General features: G+C 58.0%; 1 protein-coding gene across 2 annotated transcripts in view; it reads right to left on the bottom strand.

Annotated features, from left to right (window-relative positions):
* The window catches only part of MARK4 (microtubule affinity regulating kinase 4), a 30,820-nt gene extending 13,043 nt beyond the window's left edge, over positions 1–17,777 (bottom strand). For both annotated transcript variants that reach the window (XM_079759960.1, XM_079759961.1), the window contains exons 1-11: positions 17,442–17,777; positions 12,494–12,694; positions 10,612–10,665; positions 10,472–10,520; positions 9,682–9,747; positions 9,531–9,601; positions 8,358–8,414; positions 6,057–6,293; positions 2,076–2,195; positions 1,549–1,648; positions 6–115 (exon numbers count right to left, since the gene is read on the bottom strand). In XM_079759960.1, the coding sequence (XP_079616086.1) occupies positions 6–115; positions 1,549–1,648; positions 2,076–2,195; positions 6,057–6,293; positions 8,358–8,414; positions 9,531–9,601; positions 9,682–9,747; positions 10,472–10,520; positions 10,612–10,665; positions 12,494–12,694; positions 17,442–17,492 (1,116 nt within the window). In that variant the 5' untranslated portion in view covers positions 17,493–17,777. The remainder of the gene's footprint in view (positions 1–5; positions 116–1,548; positions 1,649–2,075; positions 2,196–6,056; positions 6,294–8,357; positions 8,415–9,530; positions 9,602–9,681; positions 9,748–10,471; positions 10,521–10,611; positions 10,666–12,493; positions 12,695–17,441) is intronic.
* Between the last annotated feature and the right edge of the window lie 3,363 nt (positions 17,778–21,140).

The following is a 21,140-nucleotide window of genomic DNA, read 5'->3' as shown; positions in this document are numbered from 1 at the left end:
CTGACCTCAGTCTTCCTGCCCAGCAGGAGGTAGGTGGCGGTCACTTCGTTGTACTTCTGGCTGGTCAAGGCCTCTTTGATTTCTTCCCGAGTGTAGCCCATACCCACCATCACCTCTGAGAGAGGGGGATGGAGAGGAGGCTCAGGCCCTCGGGCCCTTCCTCTCCACATCAGCGATGCCTACCCTCTGGCTGGTCCAGAGCCCACTCCCCCTTCCGCCAGCAGGACCCTGATTTTTCCTTGGCAGAACGTCCTCTCCCACGCAGATCACTCACTGAGGCCTGCCTGCTCCGAGCCCCGAGGGCAGGAAGGTGACCCCGGTCTGCCACCCCCAGGGCCAAACTGCCTGGCTCAGGGGCAGCCAGTGGGCACCAGCCTGGCGCTTTCAGAGGAACTGTAGGAAGTGGCTCTCCTCCTGACGAGGTGCCCAGACCACCAGGCTCTGCTGCTGGCAGCTTGCTCCTGGGGGAGGGCTGCCTGGAAATAAAGCCACCACTCAGCAGACGCCCGCTGCCTCTGAGCCCCTGGGTCCGGTGCCTGGAGGCTGACATACCCGGCCTGTTTAGTTATGTGAATAACATCGCTATTAGGTTAAACCATATTAAACTGCTGGCACTGACCACTTTTAAGCATACGGCGATTTCGTACGCTTCCACCTCTTATCATCATCATCATCATCTGGTTTAAGCCAGAATGGCTTGGGTTTCTGTTACTTACAACCAGGGAAGTCCTGATTAAGGACCTTCTGACGGTGGCCTCAGTTTCCTCAGCTGTAGAATGGAGGGTTACTGGATGGTCCCTAAGGGGCTCTTCCAGGGCTAATGCTTTAGGGGTCAAGTGTTCGAAGGTTCTGGGCTGGAGGGATGGGGACCAAAGGGGTGGAGGGTGAGGCACGTGCCGAGGTAGGGACTTTCCCCAAACACGCAGATTACCGATGACTGTGCCCCAGCTCTCCGGAAGTGATCTGTGACATCCCTGTGTGTGTGTGTGTGTGTGTGTGTGTGTGTGTGTATGTGTGTGTGTGTTTAATATACTTTTATTGATTTCAAAGAGGAAGGGAGAGGGAGAGAGAGATAGAAACATCAATGATGAGAGAGAATTATGGATCGGCTGCCTCTTGCATGCCACCCACCAGGGATCAAGCCCACAACCCGGGCATGTGCCCTTGACTATAATTGAACCCGGGACCCTTCAGTCTGCAGGCTGGTGCTCTATCCGCTGAGCCAAACCAGCCAGGGCCATCCTTTTGTGTTTTAATAGTCAAAGCTAACATACATCAGCACGTAGTACATGCCTAATATAAAGTGCAGGATGTAGATTATCTCAATTAATATTCCTAACAACCCCGTAAGGTGGTTCTAGGAATACGCCACTTTACAGACCAGGAAACAGACGCACTGAGAAGGGAGCCACGTGCCCAGGGCCTCGCAGCTAGGAAGCAGCACCGGGGCTGCACCAGACCCGCGCTCTCCACTGCCTCGCACCCGCGGAGGGGTGGGGCCCGGCGGCCCGAGCCTGAGGAGCTGGGCCCGCGCTCGCTGACCCTCACCGATTCGCTTGGTGTCCCCGAAGTCCTCCTCCGGCTCCGTGTATGGCTTCAGCTCCTCACCCTCATAGCCGATGTTGATCCATTTGTCTTTCATGATTTGCTGCAGGAATCGGAGCAGGGCAGGGGGAAGACATGTCAGGAGACGCCAGGAAAAAATAGAGGTTCCCACCCCCAAGGTCTAGCATCCCAGAATTGAGGGCTTCCTGAGTGAGCACCTCCTCACCCCATTTCCCGCCCCCCCCACCCCCCCACCCCCCCCCCCCGAGCCTCCAGATGCCACCTCCCGCCCCCACATCATCTGGGTCCCCAGCACGCTGTAATCATCCTAGAAGCTCATTAGCTAATTACTGGCGTGGCAGGGAGTGGGCGAGGCTGCTGGGTTGGGGGGTGCATCAGGATGGGTCCGGGAGCCTTTTCCTGGGCTGCCCGGCTCCCCCCACCCTCCAGCCGAGGACCTTAGCAGGCGGGTGGGGGAGAGGACAGTGCAGGACAAGAAGGCAACCGGAGGGGTGTGGGGCCGGGCTCACCTCCAGAGTACAGCGTTTCGCTGGGTTCAGCACCAAAAATCTCCGCAGGATGCTCTCACAGTCTGTCGACATGTAGAAAGGGACCCGGTACTTCCCTCTGAGGACTCGCTCCCGCAGCTCCTGAGGGGACAGGGTTACTGGGGGAGGGGTCCGCCCCGCCTCCCCACCCATCACACACACACTCATCTCTCAGTTCTGTCCCAGTCCCCGGACAGAAGTGACAGGAGCCCCGAGTCCCAGCCCTGAACCAGGTGGGTGAAACCCCACCACTCTCTCCTGACCTCGGTTCCCCATCTGTAAAATGGGAGTCTAGTGCCAAATGCAGCAATTTCCAAAGAAATATTACCAGTTTAAAGCTACGTAACTCTCATTCAGAGGAAACCTGACAGAGAAAGTGAATTCTCTAAGCCAGGAAGGAGGGGCGGCGGCAGGTGGGTTGGCCTCTGGGCTCAGTCTCCATCTGTAACAGGGATCCCAGCACCCACTTCGGGGGCCGGTGTGAGTGAGTTACAGCAGGAAGTGCCTAGCACGCGCTAGGCCCAGAGCAGCACTGTGTAAATATTAGGCTTATGCAGGGAAGGGGGAGGGGACTCCTGCCCGCGCCCTCCAGCCCTGCGCCTTCCCTCCTGCCTGCCCTTCCTTCTGAAGAGCTCTAGGGCCTGGAGGTCTCAAAGGATGAGCTCTCATCTGCTGACCTTTAACAATAATTTTGTTTTGTTAATCCTCACCTGAGGATATTTTTTCCCACTGCTTTTCAGAGTGGAAGGGAGGGAAGGGGGGTGGGGAGAAAGAGAGAGAAACAGATGTGAGAGAGACACACCGACTGGTTGCCTCCTACACACTTCCCAACTGGGGGTGGGGGGGTGTGCAGAGAGCAAACCCACAACCTAGGTATGTGCCCCAAACTGGGAAGTTAGCCCGAGACCCTTTGGGACATGGGCCGGCGCTCTAACCAGTGAGCAACACTAGCCAGGGCTAACATTTGTTTCAATTGATTGATTGATTTTAAAGAGAGAGGAGGGAAAGAGAAACAATTTGTTGCTCCACTTAGTTATGCTTTCATTGGTTGATTCTTGTATGCACCTTGACTGCGGATCGAACCCACAACTCTGCACACAGGGACGATGCTCTGACCAGCTGAGCTACCCGGCCAGGGCCATGCTGACCTTTGTAAGGGCTTGGGATGAGGAGCCCTAAGGCTGCGCAGGAGAAAATAAATCCCCCGTTCCATGGCAAGGCGGACCAGCGAGAGCCCCTTCCATCCTGATAAAGAACTGCGGGGAGCCCTAGCTGGTTTGGCTCAGTGGATAGAGCGTCGGCCTGCGGACTGGGGGGGTCCCGGGTTCGGTACCGGTCAAGGGCATGTGCCTTGGTTCCGGGCATATCCCCAGTGCGGGGTGTGCAGGAGGCAGCTGATCAATGTTTCTCTCTCATTGATGTTTCTAACTCTCTATCCCTCTCCCATCCTCTCTGTAAAAAAAAAAAATCAGTAAAATATATTTAAAAAAAAAGAACTGCAGGGAGACATGGAGGAGGGGTGAAGCCATCTGCCGGGTACTGGGCTGGAAGGGGCGTGCGCCTGGGCAGCCTCCTGGGTCTGCAGATCGCTCCAGCCCGAAGGGTCGTGAATATTTCATAATCACGAGGATCGCTTTCAGGGCACTCGCCCGCGATGCAGTCCTCTAAGTGCTTTCCGAATATTACGTCTGTGCCCACGGTGACGCTGAGGAACGGGGTCACGAGGCCATTTTCCAGACGAGCAGCCTGAGGCCCAGGGAGGTGGAGTCACTTGCCCTGGGACTGTACAACCAGAACGTGGCAGGGCCCAGGGTCCAGCACAGGCAGGCGGGCTCCGGAGCCTACGCCGTGACCACTGCCCCACACTGTCTGTCACATGGCGAGAGCAGCCCTCGGCCATGGCCACCAACACCAGAGCTGCCCGAGCCGGCGCCCTGGCCGGGGAAGGGCTCTACACCCAGGGTGGCTGTCAGTGGATATTCTTTAAGTCCCCACCTCGAGGTGGGGAAACCGAGGTTCAGAAAGGGATGTGTTTCAGGTCATTCAGCGAGGAAATGACAAAGCCGGGACTTGTCCTCAGCTGTGCGCCTCCTCTGCCCAGCAAGGAGGTGACAAGGGCCTGGGGCAGGTGAGCCACTGGCCTGGTCCCTTGACAAGGTCTTTGGCCCTGGCCGGTGGCCCAGTGGTTGGAGCGTTGTGGGTTAGATTCCCGGTCAAGGGCATGCGCCTGGGCTGCAGGTTACTCCCTGCCCATGGGATGCGGCTCACTCCCCGCGTGGTCCATGTGAGAGACACACTGATGTTTCTCTCTCCCCTCCTCCTCCTCCCCTGGGTCCACTGTCTCTGAAAAGGCAATGGGAAAAATATCCCTGGCGAGGATGAACCAGAAAGAGAAGAAAAGGAAAGAACTCCTGGCTTCGTGCTCGGGGCGAGAAAGCTTATTCTGTGACAGCGAGCACTTTCTGGCCTCGTCTCAGCGCGAGCTCGGGTCGCTGCTACGAGCTGCTACCGCCGTCCTCCCTGAACGCAGCGGGAGACAAGCTCCGAGGGGCCGCCGCTCGGCCGAGACCACCGGGAACCGTCTCCTCCTCCTCGCCACGCGGCCTCCGCTCCGACGGCCTGTCCTCAGCCAGGACTTCCTGGCCTCCTGGCCGCTCCTCCGCGGCCACGCTGAGCAGGGCTGGCCGTTTCTGCTGTGGGATCCCCACCCGGGTCCAATAAAGAAAATACACGGGGCACCCACTGAGGCGGGTTCCGCAAGGTAACCGGCCGGAACTGGACAGCAACGCCACGTGAGGAAGGACATAGAAGGCGGAGGAACAGATCCCGACGGAAGGAGACTAAAGAGACAGGACCAGTGAGCGCCACGCGGGAGTGAGGGGGTGCTGGAGCAGAACGGGGCTGCCAAGGACGTTCCTGGGAGGACCGGTGAACTCTGAGCACAGGCCCGGGGTTAGAGGCTGGATTTGCTGAGAGTGAAGGTGGACGGGAAAAGGCCTGGACTCAGGAGACACCTGCTGTATGTCGCCTTTAGGGATAAAGGGCATTGTGTCTGCAACTAACTCCCACATGAACCGTTAGTAAGGAGGGTGACAATGACGTGCCATGAGCACATACAGATACGCCAAATGCTAGCGACTGGCGCATCTCCTGAAATCTGCTCTCGCCCTGCCACCTTTCTGTAGACGGGCAGCGTTTCAGAATGAAAAGTTCAAAGAGGAAAGAAAAACCACCGCACTAAAGCTCACCCCACACTCCCACCCCATCCGCGGTCCCCCCCCCCCCCACACACACACCGGCCAGCATCTGAAATAACATATCGCGCGTATTCCTTTGGCTTTTGGCCCGGCTGTGCTGCCGGAATGTCGGTCCATGCGGGCAGGCTTTTGTGTGTTTTAAGTGCACAATTCAGTGGTTTTCAGTACATTCTGAGTTGAGCAATCGTCACCACAATCTATTTCAGACCATTTGATCGCCCCAAAAGAAACCCTGCTCTCCAACTTCCCCATCCTCCCTCCGACTCAGGCAAACACTAATCTGCTTTCTGTTCTGATGGACATTTCGCAAGAGTGGAATCATGCAACGCGTGGACTTTTGTGACTGGCTCGTCCCACTCGGCGTGCGTGCAAGGCCGGCCCACGGTGTGGCACGTGTGAAGGCAGCGGCTTCTGCCTCTCTTGTCCACACAGTATGTGCAACACCCAGACAGCCTGGCCCAGGGACGGTGGAAAATGGAAATGGACTGAGGGAGCCAGGATCTGAACCCCAGCCCGCCAGCTGCAGAGGCCCTGCCTTGAACCCCGACACAGCATGGTCCATCGGGGATGGCCACATGGGTCCTGCCTGACCCCGCACTGCCACACGCCCTCAGGCCGGCCCGCCGCTCTGCACGGGAGCCGTGCTGGGACGAGGCCCAGAGAGCTCCTCCCAGGAGAGGAAGACCCTGCCAGCCCCGCCCAGCACCTTGAGGTTGTGCCCGTCGAAGGGCAGGGAGCCGCTGACGAGGGTGTACAGGATGACGCCCAGGCTCCAGATGTCCACCTCCGGCCCGTCGTACTTCTTGCCCTGGAACAGCTCCGGGGCGGCGTACGGGGGGCTCCCGCAGAACGTGTCCAGCTTCGAGCCCAGCGTGAACTCGTTGCTGAAGCCGAAGTCGGCGATCTTGATGTTGGCCTCGGCGTCCAGCAAGAGGTTCTCGGCCTGGGAGGGAAGGAGAGGGCCGAGGGTGGACGCGTGCGGTGGACAGGAGCACGGGCGCCGGAGCTGACCCGCCCAGACTGACTGCAGCCTGGCCCTGACTCCCTGTGTGACCCTGGGGAGTGACGTGACCTCTCTGAGCCTTGGTTTCCTCATCCACAGAATGGGGATAATCACAGTCCCTACTTCGGAAAAGTGAGTGAATCTGTACAAAAGGCCTAGAACCGTATTTTGTGCCCGTTAAGCGCTATGTAAAGTTAGCTATTATTGCCCATGTGGTCTGCGGAGCTGGGGGTCCCCAGGACAGCGCCTGTCCTTCTCTGAGCCTCAGTTTACCCAGCAGAAAAAAAGATGAGGACTGACTATTCAAGACCCATAAAAATGAAAACAACCATTTTACCTAATACTCATTACACACCCCCTGCACACCAGGCGTTGTGGACTATCATTTACTTTATGAGTGGCTGCATGGCACCGGGTCAAAGAGCACAGATGCCATCTCCGCCACTCACGCTCTGTGTCCCTTTGGGTGGGTTGCCAGACTTCTCTGTGCCTCAGTTTCCCTGTGTAAGCTGAGGGTAACCACAGCACCTGCCTCCCAGGCGGCTGCGGGGTTGAGCACACAGCACCTACCACAGTGTAAGGGACACAGTCAGCACTCACACATTTTCGTACAGTGACGAGGTTTGGTCTGTCTTTGGAGGCATATGCTCTTGTGATCGCCATTTCAGTCGAGGAAACTGAGGCTCGGGGAGACCACCTCATGTCCACAGCCAGACAGCGGCGGAGCAGGCACCCGAAAGAGGCCTGGCCTCCCGCAGCCGAGCGTGGGATGAGCCTCAGCACCCTGCCTCTCCCGGCTGCGGACTAAACTCAACGCACAACACCCGCCTTCAAAAGGTTGCCCAGTGTGGCCCGTCCCAGCCTCCCTACCTCCTGCTGTAGTTTGGTCCCCTTCCCCACCTCTGACCCAACAGGAGGATGAAGCCACAAACTCACATCTCAGAGAGACTCCCCAAACCTCAGCCCAGCTCTGAGGTGGCATTGCCTTTGGTGGCGTTTGAAGCTCACAGTCCAGCCCCTGTGCTGGGCGGTCCCTGAAATCCCCTTTGTTAGCCACTTCCAGGACCCTCCACCAGGGGGCGCGCCTCCTCCAGGTTGATCTTCACAGGGCACCTTAAAGGTGCTTCCTCTGAGGGAGGGGGGACTTCAGGGCAGCAGAGAGAAGGGGCTTTTAGAAACTTCTCCAGCCATTTGACAGCGGAATTTTATGTTTTTTGAATCTAATAATAATTTAAAAAATTGGGCTTGTGTTTTGTACATCTTTTCTCATTTGTATTGTACTTTACAAAAGTACCTGTCCGCACCGGATAGGGAAACGAAGCTGGACCCTTACTGAAGAACCTGGCGAAGCACTCCCTTACAGCACAGGGCCTGGCACACAGTAGGTGCTCAAGAAATCAGGCAAGCCGGCTCTAGTCGAGCCAGACCAACGTTTATCTCCCTGGTCTACGACGAGAAGTCCTGACATGTGAGGTCCTCTCAGGTGGGAGGTGTGGAACGGGGACCCCGGGACCCAGAGCTACGAGGGGCTGCCCCTACTCAGCCGCTGAGTCCCTTCCCCGCCGGGCACTAGCCTTGAGGGTTCTCGTACGAGGTCCTTCTGGAGCCCAAAGACGCCTGGGAGATGAGACCTGGAGGCCGGGTGACTGTGGGGCTTGGATCTCAATTCCCAACGATTCCCGAATGTTCTGAAGTCAGAGCCAAGGCTCTGCGAGTGGCGGACTCTCTCTCGCCAGCGTCCTTGTCCAGGACACACGTAACCGCGGCGTCTAGGACACTTTGTTTCTTCCTCTTTGTTTGTTCCTCCTGGCCCCACCCCCGGCTCGCTCCCCCATCTGCTGGCCTTGCTTTTGCCACAAAAGGCTTGGGACAAAGGCCAGGGGCCCTGGGTGCTGAGGGAGGAGCCTGTGGAGAAAAGGGGGGGCTGTGGTAGAGGGTACAGGATAAGCCGGAGGGGCCCGGAGGTGGGCTGAGCTGGGAGCTCGGGGGGTGGGGGGGGCTCACCTTCAGGTCCCTGTGTACAATGTTTTTCTGGTGACAGTAGTGCACGGCCGATACAATCTGGGGGAAGAGGAGGGAAGGTCAGTTACTTGAGGCCCCCAAGCCCCCCAGCTTCCCTCAGAGACCCGGTGAGCCCACTTACAACCGAGGCTCTGGACCCCAGGCCTCCCCTAGGCCCAGGCCAAGATGCTGCGGCCTCAAACCCCGACTCAGTCACAGCGGGAAACGCTGGGGACCTGCAGACTCACACCTCCACTCGGACACCCAGACCCTCACCAGCAGATGTCAGGACGCCCTCCCGGCAGGGACATCGAGCCAGCACATGGGGACGAGCCCCGCCTGACGGGCACATCTGGACACGTGCCTGCAGCTGGACCCGGGCCCCACACACCAGGGCTGAAGCCCCCCACGACCCAGGCAGCTGTGTCAGGACTGCTGGACAGTCACGGGCTGACACCCTCACTCAGGTCCCTCTACCCATCAAACCTACACCCGCTAAGCACTTAGCTACCGGGCACCCTCACACCTGTATTCCCTCTTACCCACACACTTGGGCACCCTCACACCTGCATGTCTTTTCCCCAGCACCCGACATCCTCACACCTGCACGCCCTCTGACATACACCCCATTGCCACATACACCCCATTGCCACATACCCGGGCAGCAACACCTTCTTATCCACCTGGACATCCCTACACCATACACTCTTGTTCACCAACCTATATACCCACACCTGGGCCCCCCTTCACCCATACACTCAGGCTGCCATGCACACTTTTCCCTGCACATCGACACCCTTACAAACCTGGGCACCCACATACCTAGTTCTCACACATCTTCAAATCCACACTCCTCCACTCACACCTCAGCACCTGGCGCTTCCAGGTCCACACACTGGGCACACCCTCGCACCCACATACCTGACACCTGCACCCCTGGCACCCTCCTGCCTGCCTCTCTCACCCACTGAGCTGGGCACCTGCACACCTACACCTGGGCATCTGCACACCTGGGCATCTGCACACCCACGGACACCCAACTCTCTGCCTGCACCCCCACCCAGACTTCAGCCAATCCCCCCCGCCGCCCGTCATTGGACAACCCAGACCCACACCCAGCAATCACTCTCGTGTGGGGGGACCCCACCCAGCCCCGCCCACAGCCGTAACCCCAACCTGTCGGAACTTGGCTCGAGCTTCCTTCTCCTTCATGCGGCCGTGGGACACGAGGTAGTCGAATACTTCTCCTGCAGGGCAGAGGCCAAGGGGGTGAGGGTGGGGTGTGGCGGGGGCGCAGCGAGCAGGGCGGGGCGGGGCGGGGACTCACCAGCACTTGCATATTCCATCACCAGGTACAGCGTCTTCTCGGTCTCGATCACCTCGAAGAGCTTCACTGCAACGGCCGGGGGGGGGGGGGGGGGGGGAGTTATGCAGGAAGGGGCCCCGCCATCCACCCACACTCGAAATGGTAGATGTGCTGAGCCACGACACCCCTCACTCAAGAGCACTCAATGGCTCCCTACTGATGGCAAGATTTTCCGCTCCTCAGCCCCACGTTACGCCTTTCATATATTCTCTCTCACAAGCATGCCAGCTCCGCTCCATGTGGCCAGGGATCTGTGCCTGTTTTCTCCAGCGCTGTACCCCCAGCATCTGGCACACGGCGGCCACCCAATAAATATTTACTGAGTGAGAAAACTGAGGGTGAGTAAGTGGTGCGGCCACAGCCAGGCCAGGCCAAATCCCGCTTCTCTCGGCAACGAGCCCTCTCCCTCTCCTTTGCCTGATGACAATGACAATGACAATGGCTGCTGCTGATGACAATCATCAGACCGGCTCCCACAGCTTAACCCTGAACTAAGTGTTTGGCATGCACAGTCTTATCCAATCCTCACAATGACCTTGACGAAGGCCCCGTATCACCCCCGCTGCAGAGGAGGACGCTGATGCTCGGAGAGGTTAAGTGCCTTGGCCAAGGTCACAGAGCCAGGGAGCAGAGATACCGCTGTGAGAAAACAGGTCTTTCTACTATCATAACTGCCAATCCCGCCACGCCCCTGACTCTCCTCTCCCTGGTGCCTGCTGGGTAGCCTGAGCCCACTCCCTCCCCTCCTCACCGATGTTGGGGTGGTTTAGGCCCTTCATGATACGAACTTCTCGGAACAGCTGGAAGAAAGGGAGAAAGAGGAGGGTGGGTGGTCTTGAGCACCCTCTTCCCAACCCTACCCCCACGCTGCTCCCCCTCCCTGGGCCTCACCTTCTGCAGGCTGCTGGGGTTCAGCTGGGTTTTGTCGATGATTTTGATGGCAACCTGGAGGTGAAAGAAGCAGGGGAAGGTCAAGGTACCCCAACTCAGATCACGTGGGATGTCCTTCCTTTACCCCAACTCACAGAAAAACCTCAACCTGGGCCATTCCTAGTGGATAGGGATCTGGGTCTCAGGACCTTTGCACATGCTGTTCCCACCGTGCCCAACGCTACCCTGACTTTTATAAGGAAATACTCCTATTCTGCAGTGAGGCCAGATGGGGCTGCTCCAGGGGCCTGTGTGTGTGTGACAGAGACCTTAAGGGGGACCTTTGTGAGGGCATCTCAGAACATCCATCCATCCCATCTTGGTTTTAAATGCACAAACTGGGGAACAGTAACTAATAGCTGAAGCTAACTTTACCAACCAGTCACATGTGCGTTACAAATGGGAACTCTTCTAGTCCTCACAGAACCCCTGTGAGTGCTAGGATGACCCCCACTTTACAAATGGGGAGACTGAGGCACAGAGCTGTTCGGTTACTTGGCCAAGGTTATGCGGCTAGTAAGTTTGTAGGCTGGGATCTGAACTTATGTAGCCTGACGGAGTCTACCTCTTAAACATTTAGAACTACATACTGTATGCCCATTGATAGCTTTAAAAGAACTTTGAGGTGGTCTTCATGTGGGGGATCAGATTGTTATTGAGCTCTCCTTATATTTATCTTGTTGCTGAGATTTTATTTTGAGTCACACCCGGGATAGAGCACCCTAAGTTCTGCCATAGTGAGGGCCCTTGAAGTCTTACCCCAGCTTTAAGTCTCTAGTTTTTACGAAGGGTTTTGGGGCCACCCCAGGCCCCCTGGGTTACAAGTCTTCCCCTGGGAGGCCCTGCTCCCTTAATGCCGGTCCTCTCAGGAACCCCTGGAATCATGTTCAAGATCCACATAAGGGAACGGCATGTTCTTTGTGGGGGAGAGGGTCCCTGGCTTCCCTCATATTCTCACGAACGGGTTTTTAGTTTGTCAAACATCTTGTACGCCAATACGGAGACGATCATATGGCTTCTCGCCTTGGATCTGTGGCTGTGGTGAAATACATGAATAAATTGTGAATCTGCAAAGAACTGTGCATTCCTGGGCTAAACCCAGCTTTGTCATCGCACGGCTTCCTGACTCCTGTACCTCTGTTCACGTGTGAGGCCAGCCGACACGGACTTCTCAGCTGCTTTTGCGACGGTTGTTGAACGCGCACTGAACATCCACTGGGCAGTGAACCTTTCTCTCGTCTCCGGAAGGACCGGCATAAAACGGGCATGTTGGGTACAATTTGCCCATAAAACCACTGGGGCCTGGTGTCTCCCGTGTGTGCAGCATAGACAGCGAAAGGGCAGGAGAGGGTTCGTCCGAGGCGGGAGAAATCACGCCCATCATTTGCTTAAAACTGAAGGCGGCGCGGAGGAGTCATCCACCACCTTTTCTCCTGCTGAGTGTGAGTTGGAGGCCTCCGATCTAGGTTCCCCCCGTCTGCCCAGGCCCTTTCTGCAATAATGTTGCCACACTCAGGGGAGGAAGGGAGAGTGTGTACTTGAGAACTCCAATGAACCTTGTGTTCTCAAGATCACTGGAAGATCTGCTGGAATCCAAGTCCACCATTAAAACGGGGAGGTGTCCCTGACATTCCTGACAGTTTCAGGGATGCCTGAGATGGGCTCTCTTCTCCTGACTTGGGTTGTTCTGGAAAAACCTGAGAGGTTGTGATCTGTCCTGAGGAGAGGCAGAGACTTACCCGAGGTCACAAAGGAAAACGAGGGCCCAGCCCCCTGCGCCCCACCACCCACAAAGCACAGGGGCTGCAGGCCTGGGGCCCAGCCGCCCCGTCCCCGCACTCACCTCCCGGCCCGTGAGGATGTGCCGGGCCAGCTTGACTTTGGCGAAGTTGCCCTTCCCGATGGTCCTCAGCAGGCGGTAGTTGCCCACGTGGGGCTGCTCCTCGGGACAGGAGGCGATGGAGTTCCGGCAGCGGGCACCCAGGGATCGGCTGGACCAGGACGGCCCCTTGTCCGAGGAGCGGCCACTGCCCAAGGTGCCATGCTGGGGGCGGGGAGACGGAGCGTGAGCGCTGGGCGGCGCCTGTCCAATCTGCCTTCAGCGGAACCAGCGCTGGGGTGGTTAACTCCGGCCTCGGCCACTTTGCGAGCCCAGGCCAGGGAGAAGCGAGATGCCTATGGGCCTCCCCTCTCTCTACAAAAGGACACCTCCCAGGACAAAGAAGCTGGGCACCCAGGTTCCCAGACGCCAGGCCTCTTCTTCAGCCCTCCCTGGGGTCAGTCTACCCATGACTTCCCTTGCTACTGGGACCTCCAACAGCTCTGTAATATTTTATCCCAAATGCTGCAGCCCTCAACCCCAATCAACGTTGACCTCAACCTGGTCTCAACACGCCACGCCGACCCTCACTGCCTCCAACATTCTGTTTCCCCTACCACTGTCCCCATCCCAGCCCCCAAATTCTACCCCAAACCCAAGTGTCAATACTATATTTTGTTCCCAGTTTAGCTCCCCTAACAATTTCTTCTGATCTCAAATTCAGCTCCAAACAGTCACCAAGTGTCTTTCATTGTGCCCTGACATCATTCTAGCCCCACTGTTACATTCCTTAAAAATACTCTTGTTCCCTCCCTCACCCCCAACCGCCCCCCCACCCCCCGCCAACACTATGGCTCCCTTCAAGCCCTGACCCGCTGCCTCCCCCACCTCGCTCCTATCTGTCCCCGACACTCTGTTCCTGCCGTCCTGTCTCTCTCCCCTGCAGGTCACCTGCGTGCCCAGGCGGCCCTGTCCTGATTGTGAGCCCCAGGGACAGTGCCTCCCTTTCAGGGCTGGGGCCCAGGATGCAGGTGACAGAGGCAGCCACAGGCCCCAGCCAAGCCGACTCTGCTCGGACCCTGTGCCCCGCTCAGAAAGCTGAGGAAGAGAGAAGGACAGGTGGGTGACGAGATGAGGGCCCGGGGCTGCTCCCTGAGGGACATCTGCCAGGCCACTTCACAGTGCTGATGAGCATTATTTAATGAATGCTGGCCATTAATGCATCATCACCCCCATTTTACACGTGGGGAAACTGAGGCCCAGAGCCTGGGTCTGAGCCCAGACAGTTCCCCCAGAGTTGATGTTCTTCCCCATCACCAAAACCATACGTCTCACACAGCCACGCTATTTTTATTAAGCAGCTTTCCTAGGGGCCAAGGCCTGGGCCAGTACACACCTCATCTACATTTAATTCCCAGAGCCCAGGAGGGCGGCGCCTGCATCTTCTTATTCCAGAGGAGAAACTGAGGCTTGGGGAGAGACGGTGCCTTGTCAAGGTCACGCAAGAAGCAGAAATCTAGTGTTCCCCACACGGGGCAGAACGAACCACCCCGCTAACGCCCTGGCCTCCAAGGTGGGTCCATTTAGGATCAGCATTCTGCAGAAAGGGACCCCGAGGCTGAGACAGGGTCAGTACCTTGCCCAAGGTCACAGGGCAGGTGGAGCAGAGCACCTGGGATGCAAACCCAGGCCTGCAGACTCCTGGGTGCTGAGCTCTTTCCCATATCCCACTGGGCTGCTCACAGCCCCAGGCCTCCTCTGGGGGGAGGCAGGAAGGAAAGTGGAGATCCCGGCTGATAAGGCCCCTGATCCTCACTGAGATAACAGCCTGGAGAAGAATCCCCATCAGGTGGCACCAGGGGAGCCAACGGGGTGTGGGCTGGCACCCCACTGCAGGCAGTGTAGCTGAGGGACCCCTGCAAGGGGCAGCTGGGGCAGTGGGTGACAGAGCCCCCAGGGGCCGGGGGCGGGAGCTAAAATTGGCTGGCACCACCAGCTGGCCCAGCTCCCTCCCGCCGGCTGGCGCCCCAACACTGGGGCCCGTTGCTAGGGAACCTCCAGAGAGGCTGGGGGGGTGGAGGGCCTGGAACTTGGGGTGGGGTAGCATGACCCCACATGGCTGTCAACATGGTAAACCCGTGGCAGGAGAGGGCACTGCAACCTCAGATTCCAGAGGGAGAGACGTGACCCCGGCCAGGACGGACAAGCAGGCCTTACACACTACAGATGGGAAGAGAGGGGAAGGGGATTGGGTCTCCCCAAATCCCCACTGTGCACAAATCTCAACAATAAAAGGAGGAAGTACTCAGATGAGCCCCATTTACAGATGAATAAACTGAGGTTCAGAGAGGTGAGGTCCCTTGCCTGAGGTCACACAGTTAGGGAGGGACAGAAACTAGGTTTGAACCCATGCTTATCTGAATAATCAAAGTAATAATAATAATAAATAACAGCAGCTATAATCTTGACCCTGTCCGTTTTACTCACCTAATCTCCTTGGCTCCTTAAAACATCTCTAACAGGGAGGTGCTATCATCAACCCCACATAGAGATAAAGAAACTAAGACTTGCCCTGGCTGGTTTGGGTCAATGGATAGAGTGTCGGCCTGAGGACTAAAAGGTCCCGAGTTCAATACCGATCAAGGGCACATGCCCGGGTTGTGGGCTCGGTCCCCAGTCGGGGGGCATGCAGGAGGCAGCTGATCAATGGCTCTCTCTCATCACTAATGTTTCTATCTCTTTCCCTCTCCCTTCCTCTCTGAAAATCAATAAAAATATATATAAAAACAAAGTAAGGCTCAGCCCTCGCCAGGTAGCTCAGTTGGTTAGAGCGTTGTCCTGATATGCCAAGGTTGTAGGTTCGATTCCCGGTCAGGGTGCATTCATTTGCAACCAACGAATGCAAAAATAAGTGGGACAGCCGAAACCGGTCTGGCTCAGTGGATAGAGCGTCGGCCTGCGGACTGGAGGGTCCCGGGTTCGATTCCGGTCAAGGGCATGTACCTTGGTTGCGGGCACATCCCCAGTGGGGGGTGTGCAGGAGGCGGCTGATCAATGTTTCTCTCTCATTGATGTTTCTAGCTCTCTATCCCTCTCCCTCCCTCTCTGTAAAAAATCAATAAAATATATATTTTTAAAAATAAGTGGGACAACAAATAGATGTTTCTCTTTCTCTTTCAAATCAATAAATAAAAATTTAAAAATATGTAAATGACAGCAGCGGAGGCTCTGAGCAGGGAGTGGGTCTGTAAGCTCACGCACAGGGCTGGGAACCCAGGGCCATCTGACTCATACCCACAGTCACAACAGTGTGAGCACGTGCGGAGCGCGTCCTGTGTGCCGGGCTTTACCCGTGTCACCCCAAGTAATCCTCTGACTCCAGAGATCACCCCCACTTCCCGGGGCAGGCAACTGAGCCTCCCTCCGAAAGGGAGAAGCAGGAGTCTGCGGACACAGGCACACCAGCAGGCCTGTGGGCCCCCTGGCACTTTTTGTAGTGACTGAGGGTGGGCTGAGGGGGGGGTAGGGGTATCTCATGGGAGACTCCAAATCAGAGTCTGGCCTATGGGATGATGGGTGAGGGAGGGCCCTGCACGGTGCAGGAGCAGAGAAAACCTGTCTGGCGGGGATCGGGAATGAGAGGGGCTGGGGGGAGCAGGGACCTGTCAGACGGCTCGGGGGGGGGGGGGGGGGGGAAGGGACAAAAACCCCAGCTGGCAGAGTCTGGCACTGGTGGGTGGGAGGGTCTTTAGAAGGGCAATCAGAGGCCAGAGAAATGGGGAGGAGGGTCTCTCCAGGGGTGCTCTGGGCTGTGGTATAGGGCCAGGGGATGATAGGAAGGGTGCAAGCCATGGGGCAGGGGCAGTGAGGGGCCATGAGGGGCCAAGGACCCCTGGGCCAGGGGCCTGCGTCTTGAGGAAACTCCTAGAAGGCAAAGAAGGGGTTTTGCAGGAGCAGCCCCTGGAACCAGAGCAAGGTCTGGGGTCTGCAAGTCCTGGGCAAGGGGAGCCCAGAGGGGGAAAGGCCTCCACAGCTGGGGAGAGGGCTTTCCTGCGAGGCCAGACCCCCGCGAGGAAGAGGCCCTGAGGCAGGAGAAGGTTAGAGGCCTGGAGATCTAGGGAAGAGATGGTGTCCTGTAGGAAGGCCCTGGAATAAGGGGGCCCCAGGGGTTGGGGGCCTGCCTGAAGCGGAGGAGTTGGCATAGGGAGGGTGAGGCCTGGAGTCGGGGGCCTAGAAATCCGGGGCTGGGCTGGGGGCCTGGAAGTTGGAGGCCAAGGCTTCCTGGGAGAGGAAGAGGCCAGCGGGTCCGGGAGCTCTGGGGGGGCCCTGGGGTGCTGGGAACCCAGGGGCAGGGCTGCCTGGAAGATGGGCCCAGGCCTGGGAGTGGAGAGACCTTGAACAAGCTGGGAAGGGCCCTGGGCCCAGGAAAGGTGGAAACCGGCTTCCTGTGAGGGGGTGCCCACGGGAGCCAGGAAAGGCGGAGGGCAGGGAATGAGAGGAGGGGGGCTCCTGGGGAGTCCGGGACGCAGATCCGGCCGGAAAGGCCGGAGCCAGAGGCAGGACCGGGCCCGGCCTTCCTGCGACAGGACCGGGCAGGGCTGGGCCTGGGGTCAGGAGCCTGCAAATCCGGGAGGGGGGTCGGGGGTCGGAGGAGGGCGGCCCGGAGGGGAAGGGGCTCAGGACGCGCGGGGAAGGGAGGGGCTCCTGCAGCAGGGGAGGGGGCTCCCGGCGGGGAGAGACCCGGCGGAAGCGGTCTGCAGAGGGACCAGGGGTCCCGGGAGAGGGGCGCCCCCGGGGTCGGGCAGGGCTGAGGAGTGGGGGAGGGTCCAAAGTCCTGGAAGTGCGGCGGAGGTCGGAGGCGGCGAGCGGGCAGGGCTCGGAGAGAGGGTGAGGCTCGCGGGGCGAGGGGCTCAGCGGGCGAGGGGCCGGCGGCCAGACGCGCCGGGCTCCCCCAGGGGCCGGCCCTACTCACCGTGTCCGAGTTCCGATCGTTGCCCGGGGCCAGCGCCGTCCGCGAAGACATTTTCTCCGGGTCCCGGGGGACTGGGCGGCCGGGTGGGGGGGGCAGGGGTGCCGGGGTCCCCTCGTCCCCTCCCCCCCCGCCGGCCTGAGGGCGCGAGCTCAAAAGCTGGGCGCCGCGAACACCCGGGTTCACGCCGCGGAGAGGGGGCAGGGCGGGGGGAAGTGGACACCGAGGGTCCTAGTGGCCCCGCGCAGAGGGGGCCCAGGGCGCCATCGGGGCGGCGGGCAGGCGGCAGGCGGGCGGGGGCCGGGGAGGGGGCGCGGAGCCGGCCCGGGCGGCGGCGGAGGGGCCGGGAGGAAGGGACGTCAGGGGGAGGGGGGCAGGGCGTGGCCGCCGAGGCCCCGCCCCCGCCGCCGGCCCTTAAAGGCGCAGGTCGGGGCCGGCCGCGGGCTCCGGGGGCGGAGGCAGGTCTGAGCGCGTCGGTGGGGAGCGTGTTCTCACAGGAGAGGAGCGACTCACCGGAAGAGAAGGGGAGAGAAACGCCGGGGCAGCGCGCCAGAGACGCAGAGGAAGACACGGGGCGACGCAGAGGGAGGCACAGAGGGAGACAACAAGGGAGAGAAAGAGGGAGACGCTAGGGAAAGAGAGGCGCACACAAAGAGAGAGACAACGAGACAAAGACCGAGACCCGCACCCGGAGCCAGGGAGAGACAGGAGGAGACAAAGAGATGCACAGAGACGCGAAGCCCTGTGCAGAGAGTGGAGGTGAAGAGAAGAGGCGGAAGCCCCCCGAGGCAGGAACCAGGCAGATGGCACGGCCCGCCTGCTCCCTCCCGCCGGGTCCTGGGCCCCAGGAAGCTCTTGGGGGACTTGGGGCTCCAGGGGCTGCGGAGACGAGGTTGTGGGCGGAGCCACTGCCAGGAGTGACCTCCCACCTCCAGGCCACCAGGTGGTGGGGAGCAGTCTCCTCTCCTCCGCGCGCCAGCCCGGGTCCCGGGGACTCTCTCTCTGTCACTCAGGGCAGGCATTTGCCTGTTCAGGCCCGGGTTTCCCGTCTGTAAAGGGAGCGGGAGGGTCCGACCGCAGGTTGCCTTCCTGGCAGGGCTGAGGCCGGAGCAAGGGAACCGCCAGCTCAGCCGCTCTCCCGAAGGATGACCTGAACCCACCGAGGGCAAGGGCGTCCCTGAGGTCACCCGGTGAGGACCAGCCATGACCTCTGGACCAGAATGGGATGGGAGAGAGAGGGCCGCGCACAGTCCTGGCTGCAGAATCACACAGCCCTTGGGTGGAGTCCCTGCCCCGCCCCTATCTAACCTTCTTGAAGCTCAGTTTTCCTTTCTAAAGAATGGGTGTGATGATAACCGCGCTATGAGGGAGCTGGCTCAAGCGAGCTGACTGTTCAAGTCGCAGGAATTTTGGAACTGGTTGTTAAATAGTCATTATTAAAAACTAAGTTGTGCAAACATACAATTAAATAAAGTATATTTAAAACAAAGGTAATAAATATTCATCACACCCTAATTATTTTACCAGTACTATCATCTGTGATCCTGAGGTCACTTCCATCTATTGCATCTGCTAGTGAAAGTGCTGTATAATGAACTACCGAGCATCTCGTCCCCACCAACAAATACACACTTTCAGTTATGGCACCTTGAAATCAGCCATGGTGGGAACATTTACACCATGGAAATTGGCAAATGCTACACATTGAGACTCCCTACCACCACCCGCTAAGAGCTGCTTGTTAAACATTTACCAGCCTATCCCTGGTGGATACTATCAGCTCCATAGACTCATGGAGGCTTCCTCTGTGCCAGGCCCTGTGGGCTTTATCCTTTCTGCACCCCATGAGGTTGAACCATCATTATGAACCCCATTTACAGACGAGGGAATGAAGGCCCAAAGGAGAAAAAGCAGATGCTCATCACACAGCTGGTCAGTTGCAGGGCTGGAACTTGAACCCAAGCGCCTCCGAACTCCAGAACGTGAGCTCTTAACCACTATGGTTACTGTCCTCGAATAACAACATTGCAGCCTCCGTCTGCGATAAATTAATGAGACTATATAAGTAAAGTGCTTCACCTGGGAAGCGAATAGACCTTCATAAGTGGGCGACGTTACTATTATTATTCAGCAAATGGGGCCCGAGGAGTCTCAGGGATGGTGGGAGGCGGAGAGGGAAGAGTTCAGGATTGTTTAGAAAATTTGAGATCACAAGGGCTCTGCTCAGTGAGAACTGGGGACTTGGGAATGGCTTGGGGGAGCTGAGTCACCCCTAATCCCTTCCCAAACCTGGCACAGAGAGCTGCAGTTCTTCCATGCACCACACGGGGGCAGAAGATCACCTTCCTACACATGTAAGGTCCCACCCTGGCTCCTCACCGGAGGATATTTTCCCATTGATTTTGAGAGAGATTGGAAGAGAGAGGGGGAAAAAAATGTATCTGGAATTAGATTTTGGTGATAGTGGTCATAACTTTGAGAATATACTAAAAACCACTGAATTGTACACTAAAAGTTGAATTTATGGCATGTGAATTATATCAACAAAAATTAAATGTGAAAAGGTGAGAGGGAGGTCTCACAGTGATCACAGCCCCCAACAGGCCATTGGTCCCAGCCTGGGCCTCCCTCCTGTGATCACCACAGGTCCAAGGCTCCTTCCCCTCCTGACCACCCAAAGAGCTCCTAACCGCCCTCCCCGACCCACCCACCCATGGCTCAGTGATTGAGCATCCACCGATGAACCAGGAGGTCAAGGTTTGATTCCTGGTCAGGGCACGCGTCAGGGTTATGGGATCCATCCCCAGTAGGGGGCGTGCAGGAGGCAGCCGATCAATGATTCTCTCTCATCATTGATTTTTCTATCTCTCTCCCCCTCGCCTTTCCTCTCTGAAATCAATTATATATATATAAATACACTCCATACTCAATGTGGAAAAGATAGAAACAATAAAGGACAAAGAGAATTGGGAAAAAAAAGAAAAAAGAGCTCCTACCTCAATGTCCACTGTCTGGCAAACCCAGCTGGACAGAGGCCTGCAGCCTGCAGACTTTGGAAGCTGGACGCCTGGCCTGCTTCTCCCAGCCGCTTGTCTCCGGAGCCCTCGCGGCTGGGGCTGGGAGAGGAGCAGAGACCCTGAGCCCAGCTCCTGACCATAATGCTGATCCCAACCCCAATTTTGCCTCGGCAAGTGCTCACCCATCCCAGCCCAACACCTGGGACGCTGTGCCTGGGCCCCCAAAAGGCCACCTAAGCCGAAAGCCCAGCCTTAAAAGTACCCCTAATCCTGCCTCTAACCTCACCCAACACCCAACTCATCCCCAACCCCCACTGCACCTGCCACCCCCATCCTCGGCTTCCACTCTGACTTATTCCCATCTGTATGCTCGGTTAACACATTGGCACTGAGCACCTACTCTGTGCCGGGCACACGTTTGGGGGCATAGAGATGAACTCCAGACCATCTGCTTTGAATTTACATTCCAGTAGGAGAGTCAGAGAAGCTACGGGGGAGACAGAGGAGTCTGATTGGCTCCGACCTCGACCTCGGAAGGCGCAATGGAGAAATGGGCCAATCAGAGCCATGTCCCTGATTTGGGTGGGGAGGGGGTAGTGCAGGACAACAGAAGTGCCTTGGCTGTTGGGGGGCATGTCTCCTTTGAGGAAGGGACACAGGAGCGGAGAGCAGGGTGACAACAAAG

This window comes from Cnephaeus nilssonii (genome assembly GCF_951640355.1).
Source record: "Cnephaeus nilssonii genome assembly, chromosome: 20".
NCBI lineage: Eukaryota > Metazoa > Chordata > Mammalia > Chiroptera > Vespertilionidae > Cnephaeus > Cnephaeus nilssonii.
This window is presented reverse-complemented; position numbering and strand designations above follow the sequence as displayed.